The following is a 22,513-nucleotide window of genomic DNA, read 5'->3' on the forward strand; positions in this document are numbered from 1 at the left end:
TAGATACAGACATCTTGTGTGTGTGGGTTTTTTTTTTTTTTTTTTTTAGGGAGCTGCTGCCCAGAATTTAGTTCAGGGTATCACTTGGAAAGGAAAATGTCCTTGGAGTAGCCACTTATCAAAGCCAGGCTGACGCGGGAGCTGGCCAGCACTCCCCGCTTGGCCGTCCACCAGGGGACTCGGGGCCAGAGGCCCGAGCGCGCAGGCGAGGGAAAGCGGGCACTTCGAGGGCCCGCTGGGAAATCAGGTTCAACATTTTCTTTCTTGTAAAAAACACAAGAGATTTCCACAGATTGCTGCTGGGTGAGTTTCAAGCCAAACAAGTGGCGTTTGGGAGTTCTGGTTTAGAAGGAAAACTTTGATGATCAGGAAGAGGCGTTTTTTTTTTCTTTCCCTTCCCCTGCCCCCCCCCCACCCCACTCTTATTATTTATTTCTATGATGAACCTAACTTTACCTTGATGTCTATCATAGAGGAAACGATACTCCTTTTCCTCTTGGTTTGGGGCTTCGCAGGCACTCTGAAATGCCAGCAAAGGGCTGCAGAATGTTTGTGATGGAAAGAAGCGCGCGCCCTGTGGGTACCTGGCATGCTGGCGGATAAGCCTCTCCTCTAATTTCCGCATGTAAGTGACATTCCTACTGTCGTCAAACTAACGTGTATTGACAGAACATAATGCATTACATCGAAATAATCCCATGTGCTGCCCTTCTCCCCCCACCCCACCCCAAAGATACCCTCTGCATTTAGGACCTTTGGGGATACAGGGCTGGCGAATCCGGGCAAGTGGTTTCCTGTACTAAAGAAACAGATAGAGACCCAGCAAGCTTTGGAGGGGAGCGCGGGGAGAGGAAAGGCATTTCATTCTTTGGTGCTTGGAAGGGGAGGTGGAAGGAGGTACCGCCTCCACTGGAAATCTTTTGGATATCATTATGCAGTGGTCTGGGCTCACACGTGTTAATAAACAAGGCCCCCCGGCAGCAGAATTCACACAGTGTGGAAGCCAAACTCTTATTGGCTTAAGCCTGTTACATAAAGTTATTTCCCCAACAGCACATAACAGTTTCTAATTAACCCCCAGAGGTGACCCCATGCTCAGATGATTTTGGTTGAGTGTCCGTTGATTGATTAGGATTCTATATCCAGGCAATGAATTTGGGGATCAAATTGGTTTTAAATTAACTTCTAAAAATGTTCATGTTTACCATCTGGTTTGGGTCTTGGGCACGGCATAAGGTAACGACTAATTCGTTACTTGGGGATTTATCTGCAGCATTTCCTTCTTTGAAATGATCTTCCTTTTTTTTTTTTATTCTGGGCAGGGGGGCAGTGGGGAGGCAGGCAGTTAATTTAATGGCTGCGCATCTGGCACTGCCCGTCTTTGCATACATTTCCGTGTGTTTTGCTTCTCAATCACTTTTGGGGCTGGACGGGCCACTCGGGCCGGCCAGGCGGCAGGGAGGGCAGTCGTCCGTTGCTCCGGGGGTCTGTCTTCTGCATCTGGAGCAGTCCCCTCCTCGTGCTGGGGTGGGGGCGGGTGTCACCTCTCCACCTGCACCTGCGCCTGCTCTCGGACGGTTAAAGCAGACCAGGGCTCGTGCCTAGAACGCTGTCTGCTAAAAAGGGAGCAATGTAGAAATCACAAAAGAACTGGAAGGCGGATTTTCTGCTTGGGAGACATCCTTGTCATGCTCTTTCTCTGCCACCCAGATCTGGGGTTTGAGGGAGGAGGGACGGGAGAAGGAGGGGAGGGCAAGCGGGCGTCTCCTCCAGTGCACCCCCTCCCGGCACACCGACTGTTTCCGGTGGGTGAGTTTTCCCAGCTCGCTTAGTTCCCTGAGAGTCTAGTACACAGTTGGCACTCAGTACATGCTGAATGATGTGAGGGTTGCCCAAGAGCACTCAATAGGGAAGCCTAAAATTCATCCACCCATCCATTCACCCAGCTGTCTACCCATTCACCCACCTTTCCCCCATCCGTCCATTCATCTGTTCTTTGGACAGATATTCACCAGGTGCCTCATACAGGGTTCTTTGTCTGGAGCCTTAACCTAGACTTTGTTTTTATGAACCTTTAAAAATAGTCAGGGAAGCGGACTTGGCCCAGTGGTTAGGGCGTCCGTCTACCACAGCTCCTTGACCCGTGTGGAGCTGGCCCATGCGCAGTGCTGATGCGCGCAAGGAGTGCCCTGCCACGCAGGGGTGTCCCCCGTGTAGGGGAGCCCCACGCGCAAGGAGTGCGCCCTGTGAGAGAAGCCGCCCAGCAAGAAAGAAAGTGCAGCCTGCCCAGGAATGGCGCCGCACACACGGAGAGCTGACACAAGATGACGTAACAACAAGAAACACAGATTCCCGTGCTGCTGACAACAGAAGCGGAGAAAGACGAACATGCAGCAAAATGGACACGGAGAACAACAGACAATGGGGGGAGGGTTGGGGGGAGAAGGGGAGAGAAATAAATAAAAAATAAATCTTAAAAAAAATAAAAATACTCAACACTTCCTCTCCCTGGGAATGTAGGTGCCACGCTCCAGTGGCATCAGCAGGAGCTCGGCCCTTGGCACCAGTGGAAATCAGGTGGCTCCCAGACCACCAGCAGGGCCGGGAACCCAAAACACTGTTGACCCGCAGCCCTGCTTGGAAACCGGTGTCTGTGAAGAAGTACATATATTCCTAGACTGCAAATGACCTTTAAGCTTTGGGTCTCTACTTCAGTACCCGTAGTTGGCTTCTGTTTAAGTCCCCCACGTTTTGTTTTCTGTTCCGAGGCGTGGTGCACAGGTTCACCAGCCTCCAGAGGGTCCCGGCCCAGGAGGGGGACGAGCCTTCGCCCTCACGCTGGCCAGGCTGCGTGCTCTGTGCCAGGAGCACATTCATACGGAAAAAATTCCGTTTCTTTCTATTTGCTCATTGGGATGGCTTGAGAGTGCATGTGAAGTCCGCTTTGCGGCCTGGGAGCATCTCAAGACAGGGCGGTCCCCTGTGGGGGAGCTGTGCTCCCCAAAGGCCATTTGGCAGAGCAGGAGCACCGCTGGGCCTGCCCGGCCCTGCTGCGCCCACCCCGGCCGGGGCATGTGCAGAGGGCGCTCTGCCCTGGACGTCGGGCGTGCTTCCAGGGTGCTGGCTGCCCTCTGAGACCGCGAGAAGGGGCGGGCGAGGGGTGTAGGGCTGCCCCGGCAGAACCGGGAAGGAAGCTGTCCCCTCTCTGGGCCACTCCCAGCCTCCACCAAGTGTCGGCACCTGTGCTGGATGCTGGGACGCAGAGGGGCCTGCGGGGCCCCGTGGCCCTCGTGGACCATCTAGTTCCCGAGGGAGAAGAGAGCCACAGGCGAATAAACAGCGCAGCTTCCAGGCCTGCTGAGCGCCCAGGTCACGGCGAGGAAGTGTGTAGGGGCAGGGCTGTGAGCTGAGCCTTGCGCGACAGGAGGGTCCTGCCCGGGCTCACACGCCCAGCCGGGGACAGAGATGGGAAGTCCCCCCACGAGGCAAGAGAGTGTGGGCTGGAGGAGGCTCAGGTGCAGGAAGGCGGGGCAGAGTTTCCTTCTGGCAAAAGCCAGGGCAGTGAAAGGACGGGGGGCGAGAGGAGCACGTGCAAATGTCCTGGGGCAAGCAGGCCCGAATGGGCAGGGCTGCGCTAAGAAAGGAGGGTGGGGGGTAGGCAGGGGCCAGGTCCTGCAGGGCAGCTCAGGCCGTCCCCCGGGGCCCCCGGACTCACCAGGGCGCTCTGCAGCGGACGCTGGAAGCCGGTGGGCCCGGTAGTGGCGCCTCTCTGCGCCGTCGGTGTGGATGTCCCCCAGGTACAGCTCCTCCACCAGCAGCGGCGGCGCGCGGGGCTGCGGCTGCAGGCGGCGCTGCACGCGCACCAGGCTGAGCTCGTGCATGCTGAAGCCGAGCGCCGCCGCGCAGTCGGGGTGGGCGCGGGCGCCCCGCAGCTCGTACACGGCCCCCGGCTGCCAGGCGCGCGCGGGGGGCAGGCGCCGGGCGCAGCGGTGGGCGCCCGGGCCCCGGGCCAGGCGCGCGGCGACGTCGCGCAGGGCGCCGCGACTGTGGAAGACGATGCCCACCTTGTGCAGGTGGTAGTCGGCCTCGGTGGCCCCCCGCGTGACCCAGGAGGCGCGGCGCAGGCGCACTTTGCCCTTGATGAGCAGCGAGTGGGCCGGCTCCCGGCAGGAGGGGTCCGCGTAGTAGAACTGGTGGGCGCGGAAGAGGCGGTTGGGGTAGAAGGTGTAGGCGCGCGTGAGGAACTCGGGTCCCGGGCGCACCTCGCAGCTGCCGGGCGGGAGGAGGTGGAGAGCGTCAGCGGGAGCCCCGGAGCCTCAGTTTCCCTGCTGCTCTCGGTCAGCCCACCTTTGGGGCTCGCGCCTTCCACTCAGGGCCCGGTGGTCTCAACCAACGCCTCTTCTAGTTCTCCCGCCCCTTAGTCCTCATCGCCTCCTTCAGCCAGCACCCTGTCCCTTCGCCTGCAGGCCTCGGAGCCAGGGAACCGGGTTCAATCCTACTTCTGCCCCTGGGTGGGGGCGTGAGCTGGGTGCACGCCCCGCTCCCCGACTCCTGCCTCCTAACCGCCCGGCTCAGGGCGTCAGGGAGCATCAGCACAGGGACTGGCACCCGGAGGTCCCCGAGAAATAGGGGCTCTGGTTGGCTCTTTGGGGGACCCACCCTGCTGTGAGCTCTGGCCTGGCCTGCTCCCTCCACCACTGGACTCCTGGCACCTGGCACCCAGCTTGGCACCCCATCGACAGCCCCTAGGTCCTTGCTGCATGGGTGGGTGGATGGGAGAGCAAACCCAACAAAAGGACGAAGGAGGGGGCGTGGCTGCTTAGGTTTTGTCTCTCCCCTTGATAGGGGGACCCCCTTGACCAGAGTTCACCCAGGCCCGTGATCTAAGCCTGCATCCACAGAGTTTTTCTGCAAAGGATCAGAAGATATTTTCTACCTTGTGGGCAGCCATGGAGCGTGTAAGTGAATGGTAAGGTTGGGTTCCAATAAAACTTTATTTACAACCTGGCGGTGGGCCACAGTTGGCCCACAGTCTTTCCTCTGCAGGGGATGCCAACACCTGCAGGGCGGGGGTGGGGGCTTAGTGATTCCTAGACCCCCCCAGTCACAGCCTGGGCTGGAGGCAGGGGCACTGTACCTCCTCACAATTTTGCCCTAACCAGGTGCCCCTGTACTGCTATTTTCTTGATGTTTTTCATGCCGGGGCTATCGTAGCCGAGGAACTAGGTGATCGTTCAGCAGGAAAACAAGTCTTTTTCCTTCTCTTTCAATCTTCCTGATTAAGGGGAGTGTCTGAGTTTGGAGCTCATGTGTCTTTTAACGCTGCTCTCCCTTTTCTCCCAGGGAGGACAGCCTCAGAGCCTGGAGCACGCCAGGAATCTAGTGAGGGTTTCCTTTACCCTGTCTATGACAAATGGCCTCCTATTTATGACAAGTGACACTGCTATCCATTTCCAGGGTGACCTCACGCTTCCTTTCAAATAATTTCATTACACTGTAAGCGTGTGCAGTTTATGTTAATTATACCTTAAGCTGTAAAGATAAATACAGACACCTAAATAAATGCAAGTTGGTTTAAAGAAAAATATTAATTAAAAATATTGGCGGTTTTGAAAATGGTGAGGGGCAGCCCGCATGCCGGAAGGGGCCGTGTTCCGGACGAGGCCTGGAGGAGAGGTTGGCTGAGGGGTTCACAGCTGGGGGCACGCAGTGGATGCGCAGAGGCCTGGGGGGTCCCTGGCCCCTGGCCCTTTTCAGGCTCCCCGGGGGAAGCAGCAAAGCCTGTTGGGAGGGCACAGAGGGGTCCTGCCCCAGAGCTGCTCGGGGGTGCTGCTGCCTGAGGCAGGAACAGCCTGCACCCCACCCACCCCAGCGTGGCCCCTGGACGGCGCTCCGGGGGGTCACGGTGCCACCCTGCAGGGCCTGGGAACGCACGAAGCGCCAGCAGGTGATTGACCGTCGGGCTCCTCCCTGGGCTGAGGCGGTGCGTGGAGGACGCAGTGTGGACCCCTGGCCCGCAAAGGAGCGGGAGGGGTGGGGACAGCCCGGGTGGAGGGGCCTCCCTCCCCCACGCCCCCGGGAGGATGGCATCACCTCGCACACGAGGCTGAGCCAGATCCCTGGCACCTGCACATGCTCTGCCACATCCTACCCTTCCTCCTGGCTCTTGGGATGGCCGGGTCCTTGCAGCTCTACCCGAATGTCACTGCCTCCAAGGAGCCTTCCCTGACCACCCTCTCTAGAGACACCTCCTGGGGTACATGCCCCCACGCCCCTGGTTTATTCTCTGTAGTATGGAGATACTCTTGGTGCGTGGGCTCCCTCCTTCAGCACATGCCCCCACGGCTGCCCCCCTGCGCCTGGCTCGCAGCCTGTTCTCAGTAAGTCAGCAAATGAACATCATCCGTTTGCTGTGGGTGGCTGGGCTGTGGCACCCACCAGCACAGCCCCTGCCTCCCGGGTGTGCCCTGCAGGGGGGAGGTGAGCAGAGCAGCGCGCCGGGAGACCTCGAGTGGCACCCCTTGCACAGACGTGGACACCCAGGGCCGGAGAGGGGGCCCGCAGTCGAGGGTGGGCTTACCCGGTGGAGATCCAGGGCCCGTCGAGCCGCGGGGGCAGCAGCGCGGTGATGCCAGCTTCCTCGGGCAGGGGCTGCTGGCAGCCAGGGTCCCAGCGCAGGCGGCTGCCCCCTGCCGCCGCTTCAGAGGTTTGGGCTGAAACCAGGCAGGCCCAGGTTAGACACCCTGTGGGTGCCAGAGGCCCTCCTGCCCCCCACCCCGCCTGGACCCTAGCCCTGGAGGCCGCGGGGCCCAGGCAGAGCTTGGCCTCCACCGCCACCCAGACCTCCTCCCCAGGACGCCCAGCTCCCCACCCCCCCAGGCTGACCCAGACTGCTGAGAAGGTTCTCGAATCTGCTGGTGCTTCTCCTCCCAGATCTCCACATGGGACAGTCCTGAGACCCCAGCCCCCTGGAGAGAGACCACCCCAGACCCCCTGGGCTGGAAAGACCCCCGGGATTGGGCCGAGAGGAGCCCGGGTCCCAGGAGCCTGGACCCTCGCAGACCCGCCCACTGGGCTGCGAGCCCTGGCGGTCACCCCTGGACGAGTGGCCCTTCAGCCCCAGCCCGAGCTGGCTGGACCTGCTGGCCGCCACCTGAGGCCACTCTCCCCATTGCCTGCGCCCGGGCTGGCCAGCGTATCATCCGTGTCCGTGTCACCCAGACGGCACCCGGCGCGTAGTAGGTACTCGAGGCACACGTGGTGAGTGGGTGGGAGCAAGCCAGGGGTACCTGGGGTGGTGCTCGAGGTGCAGGCCACGCCCCTTCCCCTGGGACCCCCTTCCCCTGGGACCCCCTTCCCCTGGGACCCCCTTCCCCTGGGATCCCCGTCCCCCAGCCCTGCACCCTGGGGTGGGATTGGCAGCCTCAGGAAGAACGGGGGTGGGGGTGGACGCAAGAAGCCGGGGACAGCGCATGGGGCTGCAGGTTCCCTTGGGTGACCCTCAGCTGGGCTCGGCCGGCACCCGGCGACAAGCCAAGTCAGGGCGTGGGAGTGCACAGCCTCCTCCACGGGCTGCCCGGGGGGTGGGAGCGCCGAGAACTTCGGTTGCCCAGGAGCAGCAGCCGCGCCCTGGACGGTCCCCCACTCAGGGCGACAGGCTTGCGATGGCGCAGACGGCGGGAGGTTGGCAGGCGCTGCAGCTGGCCCGTCCAAGGACCCTGGCAGTGGGCTCGGGGGTCGCCGGCCCGCAGCGCCAGGGCTGCCAGCAGCCGCTCCCGGGGGCCTGTGGCCGGGGGCATGAGGGGTGGCACAGCAGGGCGGGCGTCGGGGCTGGTGCCCCAGTGCGTGCAGCTCTGGCCTGGGCACCCTTGGCTCCCCCGGGAGGCCCCGGTGAGTGCTTGTGGCCAGCGTGGAAGGGAGTGGAGGAAACACGCCGCCGTCCCCACGCACGGTCACGCCTTCCGTCCAGGGTCCAGAAGGGGCAGTGCACCCCAGGGGTTCACGGGGGGGCCCTCGCAGTGCACCCCACTGCCCCTCTGAGCTGTCCCTCCTGGCACGGTCGCCCAAACTCTGCACCCCAGCTGCCTCCACAGGAAAACGGGCCGGGGGTGGGTTCTGTTTTCCCCGGAGCCTCCTGAGCTCCCTGGTGACCAGCAGCTAAAGCCGGAGGGACGCTGGTGACGAAGATGCCAGCAGTGTCTGATGCCTGGTACCGACTCCCTACATTTTTTACATCAATCCGGGTGATCTTTGCAACAACCCTGGAGTGCAGCGTTGGCATCGGGGGATGAGTTTAGCTTGCATGGACCCCTGGGTGTGACCCGCAGGGCTGGCATTGGGGACATCCACTCTGGAGCCTGGCCGCTTCACCTGGCTCCACCTGGCAGTCCCCAGCTTCATGCCCTGACCCCGTGCAGGGCACTCAGCAAGCGCTCACTGGACGAGTAACAGGCCGGCGTGGCCCGGGGTCCCTGCTGTGCTCCTAGGTGACCCTCCAACGGATTTATTGGCTCCAACCAGCTGAATAGGAGGAATGAACAGGACAAACCAGCGGCCAGGGTGGCGGTGTCCCCACCTGACGAGGTCTCGCTGGGGTCACTCTTGCACAAAATGCCCAGGAGCGCCTTGAAAGCGAGACGCTCGGGTGGGCGCCCTCTGAATTGGGCGCCATGACTGTTATGGTCCCCGAGTGGGGCCGCGGCGGCGGGCAGCCAGGTCGTGGCTGTGTCGGCACCCCCGCCTCAGGCACGGGTGCCTCCGCAGTCACCTTCCTTGGGGGGCGCTGGGACCCCGTGCAGGGTCATTCGAGCCTCGCCAGTGTTGGCGGGACCCGTCCGCCGGTGTTGATTTGGGGGAAGGGACTGGAAGCAGAGGGAAGACAGGATCAAAAGGGGTCCCTGCCTCGGAGGAAACTCAAGCTTCCATTTCAGAGCAAAACAGCGAAAGGGCCCGAGCGTTGCCCTGGCGCGGCCTCCGGGAGGCTGGCCTCTTGAGCTAATGTTTTCTGTTCAGAAGAAAACAAGCCTTTCCCGCCCCCCGCCCCCGTACTCTCCCCAAAGGCCCCGAGAAGAGACAGCATGTGGCGCTACATTTTTGTCACAAGTCCTCAGACATTATGTTTCTGCTAGATTGTGTTTTACTTTGTCCTGTTTTTCTGTGAGAAATTAGGATTTGATTAAGTCGGGAGCCTCAGAGATGCAGTTAAATCTCCCTGCGTTGGGGACAGGCACAGGGTGCTGGAAGTTGTCCTTGGGAAAAACGGAGCGCAGGGCCCGCCGCCGTTTCTGGGCCACTGGCAGAGCCTCCGGGTCAAGGTTGCAGAAGGAAATTACCCGGCCGTAAATTACTCGGTGACGTTTCCTCAATCCCAGCCCTTGAGGTGGCCCTTTCCTGCCCGTTTTCCCCCTCTCCCCTTCTTGCCCCCACTGCGGAAAAGCCACCTAAAGCCGCAGCAGCGGAAAGCAGGTGGCGCTGTGGGCCGGGCTGTGCGGCTTCTCCCGCCGACCTGGTAGACCGAGTTAAAGGCAGGGACCAAATTGATTTTATCAACCATGGAGTTTTAATTAACACTGGTGTCCACTTACTGCCATCCATTATTTACTGTTTACCCACTAATTAAAAATTATGCTGCTTTTGCACTCATAAGAGCAGGGACATTTGAAATTAGATAGCATCGTTCAAATTACCTGCAGAATTAAATCCAGAGCACCCACTGGTGCACACCAGGCTACCAGAGCTTAAAGTCGGGTCTGCGTCGCGGTGTTATCGTGCGTCAGAACCAGGGTGCAGGGCCCCACACCACGTGGAAACTTGCCTGGGGCGTCTGGAGGTCATCCCAAGGGCACCCGTCATCTCCCGAGGGCAAGCGATGGGTGCCCCATTGCATCAAACGCTTTAGTCATGGGTTATGGTGGTTATTGTTCCCAAGCCCGGGGCGGCGGCCGAGGAGATCAGCACGCTGTCGGGGCACCTCGGCGTGCCTGCCCCTGCCCTGGCGCATCCCCGGGGCCACTGGGGCATCTGCACGAGCACCCATGGCTCAGGTCCTGTCAAAATCCCCCTTTGCAGATGAGGAAACTGAGGTTCAGTGGGTGGAGGGATTGGCCAGTGCCACGTGGACATAAGCAGATGCTTCCGATCTAATTTCTTTTTTAGTGTGATAAAATAACATAAAATCCACCATTTTCACCAGTTTCAAGTGTACAATTCAGAGGCATTTGGTCCATGTGCCGCCACCACTATGAACTAGTCCCAGAGCCTCCACCCCCCCCCCCCCCATCCCGTCACCACCCTCCCCTCCCTGGCGTCCCCCCACCCCGGCAACAACGAATCTGCTTCCTGCCTCGGTGGATTTGCCTGTTCTGGATATTTCAGATAAACAAATTGAACACTAGGTAGCCTTTTCTTCTCAATTTCCCCGCAGGACTTCTCTTCGGTGGATATGGTTATGCTGTTTTTCAGATGGAAATGGAAGCGTAGGAGGTTTCACACCCAAGCCCGGAGCAGGGAGAGTCAGCCGGAATCAAAATGGCAAGAGTGGGGAGGTTTGGAGTTTGCAGCCGGGGGCAGATGGTCTAATCAGGTCCTCAGTGTCTTTCTTTGGGGGACAAAAGCTAAAGAAAACCATTGAAGCACCTTTCTCCCTTATCCTAATTGGCTTGTTCAGAGGTCCTCGAAGCACGACACACCTGCCACAGGAGGTGCGAGGTGATTCAGGTGTGACGGTGAGCACTTCTGGTCATAGCGGGGCAGCGCTCATATTAGGAGGTGTTAAAAAGCAGGTGCAGTCGTCAGAGCAGCGTCGTGCTTTCGTGCTTCCAGAGCCCAGCTTGCAAGGGGCCAGACTGAGTTTGAATTCAACATTAAAAAGAAACCATAAAAAACTCTTTGGTTTTGAAATCATTTCAGACTTACGGGGCAGTTGGAAAAATTTTGATGAAGTCCAATTTATCTGGGGTTTCTTTTGTTATTTGTGCTTTTGATGTGAAATCTGAAAATCCATTACCTATGACAAGGTCCTGAAGATATTTTGCTTTGTTTTCTGGTAGGAGCTTTATAGTATTAGTTCTCATATTTAGGTTAATCCATTCTGAATTAATTTTTGTGAGATGTAGGGGTCACATTCATTCTCTTGCATGTGGATTTCCAGTTGTCCCAGCACCATTTGTTGAAAAGACTATTCTTTCCCCATTGAATGGACTTGGCACCCTTGTTGAAAATCAGCTGGCCGTAGATATGTGGGTTTATTTCCAAACTCTCAATTTTATTCCATTGGTCTTTATGTCGACCCTTGTGCCAGCACTACACTGTTTTAATTACTGCAGTTTCGTAGTAAGAACTTTGTTCTTCTTCAGGATTGCTTTGGCTCTTTGGGGCCCCTTGCAGTTCCATATGAATTTGAGTATTGGCTTTTTCATTTCTGCAAAAAAGGACTGCTGGAATTTTTAGAAGGATTATGTCAAATTTGTAGATCGCTCTGGGCAGTGGGAAAAAAATATGGAACACTTCATGTATTTGTGTGCTATCCTCGTGTAGGGGCCATGCTAATCTTCTCTGTATCATTTCAATTTTAGTATATGTGCCCTGGAAGGGAGCACTATCTACTTTTACTTTTTAACTTTTCATTTTGAAATAATTTCAGGCTTATGCAAAAGCAGGAGAAAGAGCTCTAGTATACCCTTCATCCAGTTTCCCCAAATGTTCCTCTCTTTCCTAGGACGGTGAGCCAAACCAGGAAATTTACATAGATACCATATTACTACCTGTTCTATAAACCTTAGTAAAATTTATCCAGTTGTCCCAATAATCTCCCTTTCTGGTCCAGAATTGAATCCAGGGTCACACGTCACATTTAGTCTCCTCCAGTCTGAGACAGCTCAGTTTTTAGTCTTTGTCTTTCATGACCTTGAAACTTTTGAGGAGGATTGGCCTTTTATTTTGTAGGCTGTTCCTCAGTCTGTGTTTGTCTTATTTTTCCTTAAGATTAAATTCAGCCTATGCACTTTTGGCAAGCATCCCACAGGAGCAATATTGCGTTCTTCTCAGTGCATCTCATCAGGAGGCACTTGATGTCAATTTGTCCCCTTACTGGTGATGTTAACCAGGATTACTTGCTTAAGGAGGTGTCAGCCAGGTTTTTCCACTGTAAAATTAATATTTTTGTTTTTGTAATTAATAATTATCTTATGAGAATATACTTAGAAACAACACTTTTCCCCATTAATGTTTTTTAAAGATTTATTTTATTTCTCCCCACCCCCTTGTTGTTTGCACTTGCTGAGTCTGTTCTGTGTTTCTTTAGGAGGCACTGGGAACCGAACCTGGAACCTCTGATGTGGGAGGGAAACACCTAATTGCTTAGCCACCTCCATTCCCTGCTTTATTGTGTCTTTCGTTGTATGTTTCTTCTTGTATCTCTTGTTGGGTCATCTTGTTGTATCAGCTTGATGCGCCTGCCTGTCATGTCAGTTCACTGTGTTGCTGATCCAATTTAGGAGGCACCAGGAACCTCTGCTCCCTGCTTTGTTTTGTCTTTCACTGTTTTCCTTCTTGTGTCTCTTGTTGTGTCACTTGCCTTGCCTGCCTGTCATGCTAGCTCATTCTCTTCTTTAGGAGGTACCAGGAAACGAACCAGGGACCTCCCATGTGGTGGATGGGAGCTCAACCACCATCCACTTCCCTCCCCACTAATTTTTTATTTTCTTAACACTTTTTCCCACTAATTTTTTTATTTTTTATTTTTTAAAAGATTTTTAATTTTTTTAAAAGATCTTTTATTTATTTCTCTCCCCTTCCACCCTGCCCGTTTTTTTTTTTTTTTTTTCTGTCCGCTTCTGTTGTTGTCAGTGGCATGGGAATCTGTGTTTCTTTTCGTTGAGTCATCTTGTGTCAGCTCTCCGTGTGTGCGACGCCATTCCTGGGCAGGCTGCACTTTCTTTCGTGCTGGGCCGCTCTCCTTACAGGGCACACCCCTTGCGTGTGGGGCTCCCCAACGTGGGGGCACCCTTGCATGGCATGGCACTCCTTGCACGCATCAGTACTGTGTGCGGGCCAGCTCCACACATTTTCCCACTAATTTTAGCATCCATTGTTGACCATTGACAAGTCTTGCCTGCAACAAGTCTTACCATATTGTTTTCCAAGTGGTGATTTTTCTATTTCCATCATTTTTTTTTTGACATTTATTAGTTGGAATTACACTGTAAGATAGAGGTATCCCTTTCTCCCATTTATCATCTTCTTTTTTTTTCCCAGTTAGTATTTATATCAGTGTGAACTCATGGATATTTATTTTATTCTATGGATTATAGTCCAACACTATCATTGCTTTTTTGTTCAAATTATCTCCAATTTGGCCATTGGATGCTCCTTTAGCTCAGTTCCTGTATCCTTCCTGTCTACATGATTTTATTATTATTTTTGAGAGCTTTCCCATTTTCTGGCCCCAAAATGCTCCAGGTTCATCTTGTACTTGCCCTGTCCAAGCTGTGGAATCAGCCAGTTCTCCAAGGAACCCAGACTGCTTTTGTTGGAAAATGGTGTTTAGAAACCAAGATCTGGGTGCTAGGGTGTTTGCTGCTGCTGGGCTGTCACAGCTTCCAGCCTCCTTACCTGCTTTCTTTTTCTGCCTTTGCCACCAGTCTGTCAGATCTGTGAGGACAGGTCTTATCTCTCTTGTTCACTGCTGATGCCCCAGGTCCAATCCTAATTCCCCAGGGCAAACAGGAGAATGAAATTCTACTGCTCAAATGAGCAAGGGCACTCATGTGTAAAAGAAGTTAAAACAACTGAAAAGAAAAGAGATCCAAATGAAAACACACTTCTGTTCTGTCCAGCTCCTCAGCTTGACTGAAATTACCCAGTGCAAGGAAGTGAGCCCAGGGCTTCTGTCCTGGGGAAACTCAAGAAAGGCCTGTACAGCAGCCCCTCACCCCAGGGGGCTCGGACACACACTTGCCTTGAGGCTAATGAGTAAGAGGGGTCTGACCTACTGCCAGCTCTTGACTTTAAAGACTTCTGTTCACTCCTGTCAACCTCCCAGAAAGGTTCCATCCAGCTCAGCACCGTGTCCAACAGAAATAGAATGCCAGCCACCAAGGTAAGCCACATATGTGACTTTCAGTATCCTAATAGCCACATCAAAAACAGTAAAAAGCAGGTGAAATTAATTTTAATAATTTATTTAGCTCTAAATATGTTTCCCACATGTAATGTAGATGCTATTAATGTTATATTTTATATATATTTTTTTCATACTGAGTCCCTGAAAGGGGGTGTACAGTTTACACTTACAACACAACTCAGTTTGGACCAGACACATTTCAAATGCTCAGGGGCCACACGTGTCTGGTGGCTGCCACACAGATAGCATGGATCTAGCTCAGGATGAAGTGTGGGAGATGATAGGTGTTGGTGAGGATGTGAAGAAATTGGAACTCTTGGGAATGCAAAACAGTGCAGCCACTGTGGAAAAGAAAAAGTTGAACAGATTTACCATAGTACCCGGCAATTCCACTTCTAAGTATATACCCAGAAGAACTGAAAGCAGGGCTCGGACAGCTTCATCAATTGGACACCAGTGTCCATCACAGCATCACTCACAATGTCCAAAAGATGGGAACAGCCCACGTGTCTATTGGCAGATGAACTGACAAACAAAATGTGGTACAACGAGGGGCTAGTATCCAGCCAGAAGAAAGAATGACGCTCTGATGCATGCAACAGCGTGGATGAACCTTGGACATGTTGAGTGAAACCAGCCAGATGCCAAAGGACAAATATGTATGACTCCATTTATATAAGCAAATGAATGAAGCAGAAAGTAGAGTACAGGTTCCTGAGAGGCCGGGGGTGGGGGCGGGGGAATGGGGCATTATCGCTGAATGGGTACAGAGTTTGGGGCGATGAAGAAGTCTTGGTAATGGATGGTGCTGATGGTAGTTGTGAACTTAACTGATACCCCTGAAATGTACACCTACACCTAAAAATGGTTAAAATGGGAAACTTTGTTACATACAACATGATGTTAAAAAAATAAAAAAGAACAAGGTGCCTATATCAGAGTTTAGGGAGAGACCTAGTGGACGGTCTCTATCCTCCCACCCCCAGCCTTAGCACCCTCCCTTCCCTTTCTCTGCTTTATATCCTGGGATTCGGAGTAAGATTGGCTTTGAAAAAAGTATTCTCTTGCTTAAAGAAAAAAATGTCTGAAACCCTCTGGTTTATTTCAAAACCCTCAGCCTGAGGTAATTCACCTAGAATGTTCGGTCTTGGAAGCTTACATGCATTTTAAATATGAATTTCAGCCATGGATCCCCACCCGATGAATAACCTCTCCTGATTAGAGGCAGCTCACTCTTTAGAAAGGGCGGTGGTCTGGGCGTGCAAGAACGCGCGCCTGGGTGCTGTGCCAGCAAACTTCAGAAACCGGCTGTTGAAATGGCAGCTTTTGCCGCGTTGCTGCAGCAAAGGACGTGCTTTCCAGTGAAGTCACTGCACAAAAGGCACGCAGAGTTTCCATTTCAGCTCCCCCGAGAAGGCTACAGATTGGCGTGCTGGACATCCTGGCACATCATGGAACTGTGAAGGCAAACTTGGAATTCTGAGGAGCCCCCTCCCAGGTGGACGCCTTGCTCTTCAGATCCCTCACCTGGCCTTCATTTGGCCCCAGTCCTGTCTCCCCCACCCCCTGAATGAGAGGGTCTTTGGGTTTGGTGCCAAGCGTTGAATGGACTTTGCGTTCTTGGAAAACTCAGATGCTTGGCTCTGGAAAAGGCACACCCGCCCCGGCCAAGGGCTGTTGGGATGTGCCTTCCTCCACGGGGCGAGCTGGGAGGGCTGCCCGTGGCCCCTGCAATTCTGGGGGGACCGGGCACCTGGCAGAGCAGATTCTGAAGGTGAGAAGCCAGAGCGGAATAGGGTCCAGATGCCAGTGGGCTGAAAGGCAGATCCGGGGTGGCCACTTTCCCCCCCCAGTTCGTGGTGAAAAGTCCTGGGTCAGGCTGGGGGTCGGTGGAGAAGGTGGGTCTTGCTTGGCATTGCCTGAGCCTGTTTTGTGTGTGTGTGAGCGAGTTTGAAGACAAAATTGAAAATGTTTTGGAGTCCCGGCGAGGCGTGGTGGCCGTCTCCCGCCGCCTCTCTTTAGCATTTCCTGCTAAGGGAAGACGAAGCGTACAGCTCATGGAATGGGAACAGAACAGGGTGTTTGGGGAGATGAAATCTGGTCACCAAGCCCGGCTCATCAGCCATTTTTTTGGTTGTTGTTTAGAAATGCTCTAGCACAAAAGCTCTTTGCAGCAGGACTCTCCTTCGGCCCCAGGATAATGCTAATTACTCCTTGCTCTGGCTGGGGCTTCCACCCAGATGAAAACTGGAGAATTCCAGCCAAGGCCCCAGCTGTTCCCAAAGAGCCAAGGCACCAGGATGATGGATGGAATTCTTCTTCTCTTCACCCAGATGTTCTGGCGTCTTGGGGTCGAGACCTTGTTAGGCCGATTTCGGCGCTGAAGCCCCAGATCTGCACCCTGGGTCTTAGCCCTGAGTACCTAAATTGATGCCACATTGGCTCACGCCGTCCACCGACGCCACTGCTCTGGGGTGAGCTTTAGGGGGCCCCCCCAGGGCACAGGCTGCGGGAGGTCTGGCAGGGCGCCCCCTCGCCTGGGTCTCGTGCATACCCGGGGCCTGCCCGAAGTCACTCTTTGCTAAACAGAGCGCATGTCCAGAAACCCCCGCTGGAGCAAATTCTTGTGAGCTGTACCTGCAGACGCGCCAAGCTACCGTGGTTCCTTAACGCAGGCGTGTGGCAGGATGACCGTGAGGCCCGGACACAGCGGATGGGATAAGAGACGGCCGTGCCATGGAGAGGAAGATCCTCACGGAACCCGGGGAGAGGCCTGCGACGGCCCCTCGGGCAACGCCTCGGGGGTACCTCTTCCTGGGACCCCGGAAGCTGGCGCTGGCTCCCCCTGGGGGGCCAAGGACTGCCTCGGCTCATAGGCCTCTTTAGGTTCCGAGGCGTGCAGGGGTGGAGGCTGGTGGTCTCCGCGAGGGGCCTTGGGTTCTGAGAGCTGCCCCGGGATGTGGCGTGTCCCCGGAGCTGCCCCAGCCTTGGGGGCGGGACTCCCCTTGCTGGGCTGTTCTGGGGAGTCTCCACCAGGGGGCCCTCTTGAGCTTTGGTTGGGGCTGTGGGGCGCTCCACCCCAGGGCTCGGCCTCCCCGCCGGGGGGCCCCCAGGCCTCCCCACCTCCGGCCCTCTCTTGAGCGAAGACCGGGCCCATCGCAGTGGGTCCTGGGCCCCTGCTTTTCTTCCCTGTGGGGGGCCGTACATTTCCCCTCGCACAGAGAACACCATTTTGGGGTGAAAGGACAAAGGGCCACGGGGTGCCCCTTCCCCCTGGCGTCTATGGCACAAAACCAAACCTCCCATTGCAGTCACGGAAGAGGGCATCTGGGGGGCTCCAGAAGCAACGAAACCCAACACCTGCACTCGGCAGCCCTCTCCCCAAAGACGCAGAGAGGGGGGGCCTTCGGGCTGGGCCACGACAGGACGCGCCGAGATTTTAAATGCGAGGAAATTATTGTAATTTAACAAATCAATTTTTCTTCCGTCGTGTTGAGATTAAGCTCGCGGTCTCTTTCATACATTCAAAATAAGGAATTTCCCTCGAGTGCAATTTTGTGGGAAAACCTCCATCATGTTTCGAAAAAAACCATTTTGTTAGGAGTTACCAGATTTTATTTTAAGAGAAATGGTGATATTTAATTACGGCATTATTTTACCGTCTAGAAAATTAATGTGCTCCGGAGTTTCAGGAGGAAGGCCGGCTGTGAGTCCGAACCCTATTTTTAAATTACCATACAAATAGAATCCCAAAGACGCAAATATTGGCTTAAGTGTTGCAGATGAGGTGCAGGGAACTGTGCTGGCTCTCTAAGCCTTAGACAAACAGGCCTGTCATTCTTGTCGTCCTTGGAGGCCCTGCCGGCCGGCTCTCACCTCCCGGGAGGGCGCACTCGGCCCAGGAGAGGGTCCCCGGCGGCGATCATCACACCCGCAGCGCACAGGCCGCGGGGCCTGGCCGTGGCCATCGGGTGATAGCCGCGTTTCCCTCGAGCTTGGGTTTGCGCAGCCCTCGGCCGTTTACTGGCGCTGGCCTCCCAACCAGCCCCTGGGGAACTGGATCGCCCCGTTTTCCAGGCAAGGAAACGGGCTCAGCAAAGAGAGAGCAAACCCGGGGCTCAACGCAGACACACGGCCCGTGAGGGCACCGCGGGTTAGAGCCTCTCGAATTCCAGGCTGCTGCCTGGGACCTGCAGGCTCTTTCCACCTGCACCTTCGGCCCCTGATCTTCGTTCAGCATTAATTGAGCACCGACTGTGTGCCTGAACGCAGCATTTCGAGGAGGCCTCTGCAAAGGCTCGGGTCGGCTCTCCGAAACCCGGAGGTCCTGCTGGACACTGGTCTGCCGATGGGAGCTGAGGGGTGGGGGACCGATGACCCTGCCTGCCAGTGGTGCCTGAGAGTCCCGACAGGGACAGGTGGGGGGGGGGGCGGCGAGCGGGCGCTCCCACGAGGCTGCCAAGGTGGCGGCACCGAGGGACCGAGGGGGTAGAGGCCCTGGAAGGGCCCCGGGTTGTCACGGGGAGGGACGGAGAGTGAAGAGGCAGGCATGGCCCAAGGCCTGGTAGAGTCTGTCAGGCCGAGGGGCCGCGGTGGGGGCGCAGCGGGTGGAGCAGGGGCGCGTCTCATGAAGCAGCATCTTCTGGGACAGGGCGGCCTGCCTGCCGGGTGGCCCGTGACGACAGGTGGCACACGACGGGCATTCTGATTTGAATTGTTACCTATTTTAACTCAGTCCAACAGCCGGCGCCTCAAACCTGGGCTTTCGTTAGGATGAGGCCAGAGCGCGTGGTGACACATTGTAAATAGATCACGTGACGGTGGGTTAGCTGATTTGGACGGGAAGCCTGGGCGCTCACAGGTGGCCTGCCTGCGACAGGCGATCGGGGACCAAGGTGTCCCGGATGATGCGGTGGGGGGGTGGGGGGTGGAGGGTGGGGGACACCCCTTCGGAGGCCCACGCAGGGAGGCGAGGGAGGGCCGTGGGGTTGTTGGGGGACGGGCATGGGTGGGACACCAGCTTGGATGCTGCAGAGATGAGGGGTGAGGGGACGGGAGAGGGGTGTGCGAGGCTCCAGCCTGGGTGACTGGAGGATGGGGCGCCCTTTGCTGCGCCAGACAACCGGGGAGCAGCTCCACGTTAGCGTGGCACTGAGGAGCCGCTGGTCCCAGGAGGCTGGCCTCGCAGGAGTGGGCTCAAAGGAGGGCGCTGGGCCGGGGTGATGAGGCTGACGGAGGCCGAATCCTGGGGGAAGCAGCCTGCGCCTCGGGGCGAGGGGGACAGCCAGGGGGGACCCGCAGAGAGGAGCAGAAGCCCTGGGGGCAAGGCCTCTTGCAAGTAGGGGTGCAGGTAAAATACAGAATGTCCAGTTAAATCCGGTTTTCAAAGGCACAGTGGATTGTGCAGGTGAATGTGGGTGTTTGTGGACACAGAAGGGGAGGGATACTGGAGAGTGGAGCTAGTCTTCCTGCCTTAATTATTACGTTTACGTGAGTCCTTTAATATAATATACAGTGCAAAAAAAATAAGTCAGAAAAGACTAGACAGATGAGGATGATGTAAGAGCACCCCCACGTACACCCAGAGTGAGACGTGTGTCCCCCGCACTCCAGAGGCTGTGATGCAGAGGGGAGCTCGGCCATGAGGGCTCTGGTTCCTCCTCCACGAGGCCAGGCCCCCGGCAGGCCTGGGAGGCACTTTTGTTGAATGAATGAATGAATGCATTTTTCTAGATTTTTTTCCTTTCACACCCACGTACCTGCATTTATTCAATTATTTTTCACCCAACTGGGATTACCTTATACATATTACTTGAAATTTATCTTTTTAACTTAATAATGGATCTTGGAAGTCTTTGAGGAAGGTTTGCTTTGAGAGGCCGGAGGGAGTGATGCATATTTACTGTCTGCACGGAGGAGTGGAGTTGACGATGAAGGGGCAAAAGCAGAAGATAGAATGCCCACGGGAAGCCGGTGCCCTCACCCATGAGAGTCCAATAAAACCATGCTAAATTCTTCAAACAAAGTCAATACGTGGCTTGCAGGGGAATTTTCAAAATGTATTTAAAAAGGTGTAAAATGAAAAGTGGAATTCTCTTTCTACCCTGAAGCTGAGATTTCTCCCTCCAAAGGGGATCAGTTAACAGTTCCCTGTGCATCCTCCCAGAAAATGGTTTACGCCGATTCCTGCATGTAAATGCATATGCTTTTTATTTGGCCATTTAAACGTTTGTACAAATGCAATCTTCCCATCCACATTACTCTGTATATTGCTTTTAACACTTAAGTATCAGGGCTATCCATCTCAAACATCTCTCTTCATGGAAAAAGCAAAATAGTATTCCATTACACGGATGGAGTTTATTTAGTTCATCAGTCCCTGCTAATGATCATTTAGGTTGTTGCTTTTTTTTTTTTAACTGTTATTGTAAACAACAATACACTGAACATTCTTATAAGTGTATTTTTACAAAAAAAATTTTTATTTTTAGGTACTGGGGGCTGCAACCTTGTATGTGGGAAGTCAGTGCCTCAACCGCTGAGGCACATTGGCTTTCCTGAGTTGGCTTTTCTGTTTGTTTTTCTTGTTGTTTGTTTTTGTTTTTTCAGGAGGCACCAGGAACCAAACCTGGGCCCTCCCATGTGGGAAGCAGGAGCTCAGCCATTTGAGCCACATCTGCTCCCTGTAAGTGTATCTTGGGTACACCTTGTGAATGTGTCCAAGGGAGAAATTCCTCGCAGAGAAATGTTTTGTCATTGAACGAGTTGATAGATTTGATCCAATTGTCCTCCAAAAATGCAGTTTCATTTCACCCTCCACCAACGTGTCCTTATACTTTTAACCACAATGGGTATTAGCAAACTTTTCATTTTCAGCAAGTGAATAGTGAAAGAGAAGTGACAAGTTAATGTAAGTTTGTGTCATCACACATTTCTGTGCCTAGAAATAAATAGGGGCCACAAATCAATACGTATTTTCTCAGCTAACTTGCAGTGACACTTCTATTTTTGCTGCCCTTACTCCAGTTCAGGCCTCCATTATTTCTCCTCTGCATCCACTCTGACCTGTTAAATGCATTCTCTGTGGAGCAGCAAGTGTAATCCTTAAAAAATGTAGAGCAGGTTTTTGCTTCTGAGAGATGGCTGTCTAAATATTCTGGGGGACACCCCCTCTGTGCACAATTAGACTCTATATAAATTATAATTTTGAAGGAAGTAAGGAAAGCCTCTGATTTCCTGTTTCCAAAAATGAGCTGAAGTGGGATCTGGGCAGACCTTCCTGAGAGCCAGTGTCAGTGTCAGCATTTCCTATGGCAAGACGCTGGGGGGGGGGGCCAGGGGATTAGGGGATCCTAGACTGCTGGTGCCCCATGGCCTCCTGGGACAAGTGATTCTGAATTATCTTTTGAGGAAAGCACTATCATTTTAGGCCCCAAGATTTTCCACAGATTAAGATCACACAAAGATGACTTCCCAATTAAAGATCACCAACCACACAAGTCCACAATATACTATGGAGTAAGAGCTAGCAGAAACAAAATTTATAGATCCCAAAGACTCAAAAAAGTGGAACTATCTATCACAGAATACAGAAACCTATGTGTGAATTGCTTAATGAGATAAAAGAAGGAATTTTTTTAAATGAAGAAAAAAAGAAGGAATTTCAAACAACAAACCTATAAAAATGTCCAAGAAGATTTGAAAAAGAATCTAATGGAATGTTAAGAAATGAAAAAATATAACTGTTGAAATAAAAACTTCGTGTCCAGACCAGGGAACAGATTGAACACAGCTGAAAAGAGAATTAGTGAACTGGAAAATAGATGTAAAGATACTACCCTAAATTCAGGAAAGAATGAGAGGGAATACAAAACCAGAAATGGGTTTGCTTGCCAATTCATAAGCAGAGGTTGTCAAATTGGATTTTCAAAAATCCAGCTATATGTGATTTATAACAGACTGACGTGAAGTATAAAAACTCAGAAAAAGTTGGAAGTGAAAGGATTGCAAGACATACAAAATGCATACTAAATAAAAGGAAAGTAGAGGGCTATATGGGATATATGATAAAAAGCATTGTTAGCAATTGAGATGGTTGCTTCATAAAATGTCCAGTATGCCTGGAAGATATGATCAGAAAATAGTGTCAAAATATGCAAAGAAAAATTGCCATAGATATAGGGAGATGCTGACAAATCCATCATCATAATGAGAGATTTCAGTACACCTCTCTCAATTATTTATAGGTCAAGCAGACAAAAGATTAGTAATGATGAAAAGATTTAAAAATGCAATTAACAAGCTTACTTCATTTCAAAGAAGTGTTGTGTGTGAGCACATGTGTATGCTAATTTATATACCAGTTAGCAATTACTATATATATATTAATTA

At 53.7% G+C, this 22,513-nt stretch overlaps 1 protein-coding gene and 1 non-coding gene across 2 annotated transcripts in view; both read right to left on the reverse strand.

The window, feature by feature from the left end:
* The window catches only part of APCDD1L (APC down-regulated 1 like), a 52,206-nt gene that overhangs the window by 1,915 nt on the left and 27,778 nt on the right, over positions 1-22,513 (reverse strand). The window contains 4 exon segments of the mRNA XM_058287384.1: positions 3,716-3,751; positions 3,753-4,269; positions 6,581-6,743; positions 7,601-7,783. Coding sequence (XP_058143367.1) covers positions 3,716-3,751; positions 3,753-4,269; positions 6,581-6,743; positions 7,601-7,783 — 899 coding nt within the window.
* Positions 11,491-11,597, reverse strand: LOC111761601 (U6 spliceosomal RNA). Its single transcript, XR_002794924.1, has one exon. It is a non-coding gene; the product is annotated as a U6 spliceosomal RNA (small nuclear RNA).

The sequence above is a fragment of the Dasypus novemcinctus genome, chromosome 24 (genome assembly GCF_030445035.2).
Source record: "Dasypus novemcinctus isolate mDasNov1 chromosome 24, mDasNov1.1.hap2, whole genome shotgun sequence".
NCBI classification, from domain to species: domain Eukaryota; kingdom Metazoa; phylum Chordata; class Mammalia; order Cingulata; family Dasypodidae; genus Dasypus; species Dasypus novemcinctus.